We start from the raw sequence: 8,048 nt of genomic DNA, 5'->3' as shown, positions 1-8,048 counted from the left end.
CAAAGATCAAATCCATTTTTATTGTCAAGATCTCCGATTTGGAACGGATCGAGCTGCGACCCCGTCCTAATGCCACCCAAGCCTCCCCAATGAAGCAGCCAGGCCGGGCCCGGAGCTCCCACCTGGGTCTGCTGGCTCTGTGGGCCTGCCTGGGTCTGGCGGAGGGATGCGGGCCGGGGCCCGGGTACGGCGTCCGGTCCAGGCCCAGGAAACTGACAGCCATGCATTATAAGCAGTTTTTGCCCAACTTCTCAGAGAACAACCTCGGGGCCAGCGGGAGGGCAGAGGGCAAGATCACACGCAACTCCGAGCGCTTCAACGACCTGGTGTGCAACTTCAACCCGGACATCGTCTTCAAAGACGAAGAGAACACCAACGCCGATCGATTTATGACAAAGGTAAGTGTTTCCATTTCCTGTTATTTCCACTTGTCTCAAAGAAAGATGCTCCGACACCCGTCCTGTCTACACATCATCAAATAAGTCACATGACCTCATTCGTCCTTTGTCCTTGCCGGGCTCCTAACCGACACAAACGTTCAACCTAACTTCCACTCCCTTTTCTGAAGATAAGAATATCAGGATGTAATTCAGAACTCCCCTTTAAGGGGCTGAGAACGGCTCCTTCTAATCCAGGGGTCTCAAACGCAACTTACCTGGGGGCCACTGGAGCGAAGGTCCGGGGGAGGGTGGGCCGCATCAGGTTTAAAAACAGAAAAAAAAATGTCTTTAATGCATTTGCTTGTACTCTACGATCCACTTTTTCAGTGCTTTGGTTCCGGTTTTCCGCAAGAAAAGCTGGATTAAAACATTCCGCTGTTTTCAAATAACTTCATTTTTATTGATAAAATAATAATTATTATTATATTATAATATATATATAATATTATAAAATATTATATGATATAAAGTATAATATTATAAAATATTATTCTATTTATAAAATAAATAATTAAACAAATCAAAATAAAGAAAATAAATCAATCAATCAGTAACAAATAAATTAATAAATTAATAATAAAACAGCAAATAAGAAAAACTTAGTTGGCGGGTAGAGAAATCATTTATTTTCATATTCAAATGAACAGTATTAACAGTAATTTAACTTAGCAAGTTAGCATGGTTACATCTAGGAGCAGCGTCGTGACTTGCAAAATGGAGTTTGAGTCCCCCGTTCTCATCGTTATTGGGAATACCGCCATGACAGGTGTGGGAAGCGATGGGAAGCGATTTCTCCGAAATCCATGCTCAATCCTTCCCATCCCAGGTGATGAATGTTTGCGGGTGCACATGTGTGCCTTGCTCATGCCCACTTTGCCCCTGGTTTGCCCAGCAGTGAAAGACCATCATTGTGTGTCACTCGGAGAGAGGTCGCCTATATGAAATTCCCGCCTGCTGAAGTAATGGCATGCACCGTCGGAAAAGCCGCTATTGTAGTAGCGACAATGAAATGCCTTTCTTCAATGGCATTAGCCGGGAACATGTATCCAGATGCTAGCCTTCCCTCTTGTTCTCACCCTTTGCTGTCACATTCCATGTCAGCACATTTTCCCATCTGCCTTCTCCGGAGTGGCAATCTCTCCCTTCTTTCCCACATTTCTCTTTCCACGTCACACAGTTTCAGGCCGCGACACCCCACGGCGCCGTCCTTCGCCCAGTGCACTTCTTTGTGAGGCTGAAACATTACGGCCCACCAGAGTGCTAAGGAGTCACAATCCTCATCAAACGACTCGGGGGGTGAAACTCATGCTTGGCACGGCCGTGGAACGCCACAGAATGGCCTTGATTATTCCGTCACCCTGTCAAAAAGAGCAAAGGAATGCACCCAAGCGGCTACAGTAGCTTTTTGCCCCCCAATACCGCCATTGTTTCACAAAGGTTGAAAGTGACACAGTCGCATTTAAAAGCAGCGACGTGTGGACTGCCCTTAACTTCACCACGTTAATAAATGATCTAAAGTGTCTGACATTTCCGCTTGAATGGGGATCAAATATGCCGGACGTGCCGGTCAACCGTAACCTTAGACTGGAGTCTTTTCATATTCGTGTTCCCTTCATTTAGACTCAATTTAGGCTCATTTAGGCTCAATGCTTAAGAAATGCATTCAATGTAATGCTCTCAAAGAAATATATTACATTTTTATTAGGGTTTTTCATTACAAAAAGTAGATGATGTATTGAATGTTTTCCTTATAAGCGCTTTTATTGGCTATGCCAAACAACAAATGCTCATTTTGACATTTGACACTTACTACCAAACCGGTTAGCGCCCTCTAGCGTACAAGACGGAGAACAGCTTTTAAGTCGGGCTGAGGATATTAGAATTGCACTCCATGCAGCTGCACAAATACATACTACACAGACACTGCTGCCTTGCTGAAGGGCACCTCCAAATAACTCCCCTGTGTTTGACCTCGACTTCAGCGCTGTAAGGAGTGTTTGAACAGGCTGGCCATCGCTGTAATGAACCAGTGGCCCGGGGTCCACCTCCGGGTCACGGAGGCCTGGGACGAGGACGGTCACCACCCTCCCGGATCTCTGCACTACGAAGGTCGCGCTGTGGACATCACCACCGACGACAGGGAAACCGACAAGTACGGACTCCTGGCCCAGCTGGCTGTGGAGGCGGGCTTTGACTGGGTCCACTACGAGTCCAAATACCACATCCACTGCTCCGTGAAAGCCGGTAAGACCAGGCCTGCCGTTACGGCCTTGTGTATGTTACATGCGGAATGCTATGGAATGTTAGGATGTGCTGTTAGTGTCGATGCTTTAATATGCCAATCATTCCTGTTTCCTGATTGACATGATATCAACAGTAGAAACACACCAAGGCCTCCACTGGGAAGTATTCAGTGGGACTTCCACATATTTGGTTCAATTGCGGTGACATCAATTCTCACTCTATGTAGAACACTAATTAATTAACTAATTAATTAATGTGTGGATTTTGTTGAAAATATATATTTTTAAGTATTTTATTCAATGTTTTTTTGTCTTCGGATTTGTCCTTCATATACATTTTTTTTCAGTGACAGTTCCTTTTATTTATTTTTTTAAATGTCATTGTTTTTCAATTTCAACATTGATTTTTTTTCCACTTTCAGCTTTCGGTGTGGAGTGTCGAAGACTAATTAATTAACTAATTAATTAATGTGTGGATTTTGTTGAGCAAGAACACCACCGTTAATGGTGTTGAAAATATATATTTTATTGGGATGGTTTCAATGTTTTTTTGTCTTCGGATTTGTCCTTCATATACATTTTTTTTCAGTGACAGTTCCTTTATTTATTTATTTTTTATGTCATTGTTTTTCAATTTCAACATTAATCTTTTTTTCACTTTCAGATTTTGGTGTGGAGTGTTTTTTAGTGCCAATTATCTTTTCTTTCTGTCAATATTCTGGCTGTGTTGTATTTTTCCTATTTGCTATTTTAGCATGTCAAGTGGGCTGCACGGTGGTCGGGTGGTTAGCATGTAGGCCACACGGTCAGGAGATCGGGTTCAAGTTTGTCCACAGTCCACAGCAGAGTTTGTATGTTCTCCCCGTGCTTGGGTGGGTTTTTTCTCATGAATGTGAGTTTGAATGCTTGTTTGTCTGGGATAGGCTCCAGCATACCCGCAACCCTAGTGAGTATAAGCGGGATAGAAAATGGATGGATGGACTGTCAAGTCGCATGAACCTTCGCCGACCGTTACTTTGTCTTCCTGCAGATCATTCCGTCGCCGTGGAAAAAGGAGGCTGTTTCCCAGGCTGGGCCCGGGTGACGCTTGCTGGAGGCGGGCAGAAGACCTTATCGTCACTGACTCCCGGGGACAAAGTCATGGCTGTGTCTGCGACGGGCCAAATAGTCTTTAGCCCGATCCTGTTGTTCCTACACCAGGATCAAGAAGCCCGGTCCACCGTCCTGTCTCTGAAGACAGACGACGGTCATCGATTGGCCGTCACTCCACATCACCTGGTCTTCATAGACCGTGACTGCACACTGGACAGCAGTAAGTACAGGGCTTGGTTTGCCAGCAGAGTCCGAACCCGGGACTGTGTTCTGATCCATGGAGCAGACGGCCGGTTAGACCATTCTCGCATCATCTCGGTTTCAGTACAAGAGACCACGGGTGTGTATGCACCCTTGACAGAAGATGGAACTTTGTTTGTCGACGGAGTGCTGGTCTCCAGCTACGCGGTAGTGGAAGACCATGCCCTTTCACACTGGGCGTTTGGACCTCTGCGTCTCCTCTCCTCGTTGGAGCGCCTGCTATGGGGGGAAACTACAACACCAGTTAGTTGCGCTAACACAACATCACGGATGGTCAGTGCAGCTCTGGACGCGAGGAATAGTTCTATCGGACAGGAGCCATTCGGTCATCAGACATCCAAAGTGCACTGGTATGCTCGCTTACTGTACAATATGGGCTCCATGATTTTACACCCCAACACTTTCCACCCTTAGAAGTACAGATTTAACCGCAACATCACTAACACTACCTTCGTTTCTCTTGGCTTGTCTGCACTGATGCTGTCATCATGGCTCAATCTGACTGGTTTCTTTCTTATGGAACATATTATAGACGCTATCATGGACATCTTCTCCCATGTGTAATAGTGATTTTCACAAATCCTTAGAATGTATATTTTTGTACCATATGAGTTGGAATATATACGGTAAATGTTTCCAATTAGAATTGCACCACTAATTGTCCTCACATTTTTGTCCTGTCATAAAATATTAAAATTGGAATTGAACAAGGTTTTGTATCGTGTTTTGAAGTCTGAAGTACTGCAACTTTTAACTCGATATGGTGACACGTCAGCCATCTCATTTGACAGCCCTGAACATGATCACGATAAATGTTGGTCTTTTAAGCCAGCTACCCTCATAGTTCATTTTAAACGGAACTGGTTTTGAATCCCAATTAATGAAGCAACATTAGTGATTGAATGTTGAATGAATACTTGGACTTGCTTTACAGGATGTAAAGCACAAAAACATTCAGAACAGCATCCCCTGGTGGAAAAAACCTGCCCTCGAGTGTTTTGTTTTTTAACCCCATTGTTTGGTAACAGGTACTTACATAGTATTGTACTGAAAATGATACACCTTTAGAGTTTTAATGAAATACTTGAAGGTTATGTGTATTCACACTATATATGGAACCCAAAACAACAAAGAGTAAGCCAAATAAAGGCATATCTAGTCTCTCTATTCAACCCCTGAGCCCTTCAATCTATGAAAAATCCAACATGGGAGACAAATTGTGTTTATGTGCTCTGTTGTAAACATCTGTGGAGGTATTCTAAGGGATTATCCTTGAGATGCAGGAGGCAGATGGGAAGAGCGGTTACTCGGCTGTCGCTGGACCAATGGCAGGGAGGGTTGCCCTTAATACCGCCCCTCCTATTTATGGCCATTGGCCAATCGGCCTGTCCTCCAAACGGTCTCGACCCCCCAAAATCTAATCCAATCTTGCTAAAGATGAATGGGGAGTTAACTAATCCTGTCCAGGGGACCAGTAATAACCTATTTTCACATTGAATACCCTGCACAGTGTCCATGCACCTATACTGGATTTATCAGGCTAACTTTTGAACCATAATCGATCATTTTTCTTATGATGACTGTGGTTATTTAACGTCATTTAACCTGCACCAATCTTGACACATTTAGTCTTTTTCACCGATCCTTCAGGCTTCACACACAGGCCTCCACACATGCGCACTTCTGCAAGCGTTTCAAAGTGCAGGGTCAAACTGCAGATCAATCCCCCCCCCCTCCATTCCGCTCCGCTCCGCTCCGCCGGCTGGTGCTGCTCTGTGCACCCACTGCACACAGTGTAACAATTCCAAACATTGCATCTACATTTGAATTCTATGTGTTATACTCATGACATTACTAGAATGGTATGTATATTCCTATGTGTTATACTAATGACATTAATAGAATGGTATGTATATTCCTATGTGTTATACTCATGACATTACTAGAATGGTATGTATATTCCTATGTGTTATACTAAAGACATTACTAGAATGGTATGTATATTCCTATGTGTTATACTAAAGACATTACTAGAATGGTATGTATATTCCTATGTGTTATACTAATGACATTACTAGAATGGTATGTATATTCCTATGTGTTATACTAAAGACATTACTAGAATGGTATGTATAGGCTGTAATATGGTAATTTTGTGGAGCCATGAAAGCTGTCTGAATGCTGTACTACTGTTCCTACTGTAAACACTCATCCATAGCAGTGTCATTAGAATACATGATCATATTAAAAGCCATTAGGTGTAGTCATCCCATCGCTGTGCATGCACCTGTACAGATACAATACAGTGGAGGAAACGGTGTAAATGATCCATGCAGAGGGCAAAATGAATCCCCAATAGTACACATCTTACAATATAAATCACACACTCGGCCACAGATGGAGGCATGCAGCTTTCTGTTGCAATTAAAACAACCTCATGAAAATGGCTTCCCTGTTTTGGAAAATGTAACGACCTAATATCGAGTGTTAAGCGCGCTCTGACTACCAATCAGAAAAAAAACATCTACAGTGCAGATGGCGAACAAAATACAACAGGACATTAATATAATGTTGATTTGACATCCAAGTTTTGACCCGGGGCGCAATAAGAATTGTGCAACCGCACCAGTTTACCTAAATAGGAAGACGCTGATAGCAATAAGGGTCAATAATGACATTGAGTGACAATGTTGTTACTGAATAAAGCAGTGACAAATGAAGGTGTTTGTGCAGTAAATTATGTTTGAGCGACTAGTGCAATCCCTCAATCGCACAAATCGGATTCCAAAACAGCGCGTTAGCTAGCCGATTGTTAGCATCCAAGCTAAATCCATAAGTCGGTTAGCTGGAAGAGGACGGTAAAAAAGAACGTTTTAACTGGGCTACATGGGTACTATGGCTGCGTCGCCATTCCCTGACTAGTATGTGCGGCCACGAAGCTGAAGTGGCGGTTAGCCCGCTAACCTCAGCGCCATCCATGTAGTGGAGAAGCTAGCTACACAAAACGCACAGCTTGCCTTCCGCCGACGTGCACTTCCCCCACTCTCCCTCCAGCCGGCTAGCCGCAGCGTTAGTCCGGTACATAAAATGAAGCGACCATCAGCATTACGGGAAGCAGTGTGGCTCTTTGGATTTTGCTGATGTATGAAGAGACAATATTATTTCCGTAAGGTCAGTTGCTGCAATTGTGACTTTTCTCAACTTTCCGTGTCAGGCATCAATAGAGACACACTAACCCTGACCTTAGACCGGGTAATGTAGGCTCTGCTATCCGTAGCATTTAGCTGTTAGCTTCTAGCAGATGACGCTGTCTATTTGCTGGAGAACTAGCCATGTTATCTGAGCGCAAACTTCAGGTTGAATAATGTGATGTGGTAACGCACTACAGGATATGTAACTTGGAGTTATCGTATGTCATTTCCTGAAATGAATGCAGTTATGCATGAGAGTGGACGTAGTTTGTATAGTTATACTCTTCGGGACACTTAGCTGCTACGTCACCATAGGTAGTTGGTAGATTTCCCGTTTCAGTCAGTCGCAACGGACATGGACCGGGCTATTTGCTGGATGGAGTACTAACCACTGAAATCGGTGTTTACATTGAGTAATGATGCTATGATTGATATTAGTGAACTGTAAAAATATTTTTTTTGGCATGGCAACAAAATGCAGACGTTATTTGGTCATTTTATCAAAAAGGACAGCATATAAAACGACATTAAAAGTTAATTTCCTAGTACTTTCAGTGTCAGTGTATAGCTAACCGGTACGCTTCTTGGCCATCAAGTCATCACTACGAAATACATTTTTAGAAATTATTTTGCTGCTTAATGGCTGTAACTATATTGTTCACCTGTAAATACGACGTGTGCCATTGTTATCGAGAAGTGTGCTCAGACTGTCATATTTATTTCGAAGCCTATTTTTTGTTATAGCTCTTGCCCCAATGTGCCCATCCGCCTAATGTACTCTTCTTGTTTTCGATAAACATAATTTGCAATGGCCTATGTTG

At 43.3% G+C, this 8,048-nt stretch overlaps 2 protein-coding genes across 2 annotated transcripts in view; both read left to right on the top strand.

The window, feature by feature from the left end:
* Positions 1-89: 89 nt before the first annotated feature.
* Positions 90-4,916, top strand: dhh (desert hedgehog signaling molecule). Its single transcript, XM_058084616.2, has 3 exons — positions 90-398; positions 2,423-2,684; positions 3,714-4,916. Exons 1-3 carry the CDS (start codon positions 90-92, stop codon positions 4,448-4,450), a joined length of 1,308 nt encoding a protein of 435 aa, XP_057940599.2. The 3' UTR covers positions 4,451-4,916.
* A 1,996-nt stretch (positions 4,917-6,912) lies between these two features.
* kmt2d (lysine (K)-specific methyltransferase 2D) overlaps positions 6,913-8,048 on the top strand; it is a 31,011-nt gene continuing 29,875 nt past the window's right edge. The window contains exon 1 of the mRNA XM_058084412.2: positions 6,913-7,202. Coding sequence (XP_057940395.2) covers positions 7,177-7,202 — 26 coding nt within the window. The 5' untranslated portion in view covers positions 6,913-7,176. The remainder of the gene's footprint in view (positions 7,203-8,048) is intronic.

The sequence above is a fragment of the Doryrhamphus excisus genome, linkage group LG17 (assembly GCF_037039965.1).
Source record: "Doryrhamphus excisus strain RoL-2023G ecotype Guam linkage group LG17, RoL_Dexc_Guam_v1.1, whole genome shotgun sequence".
Lineage (NCBI taxonomy): Eukaryota > Metazoa > Chordata > Actinopteri > Syngnathiformes > Syngnathidae > Doryrhamphus > Doryrhamphus excisus.
This window is presented reverse-complemented; position numbering and strand designations above follow the sequence as displayed.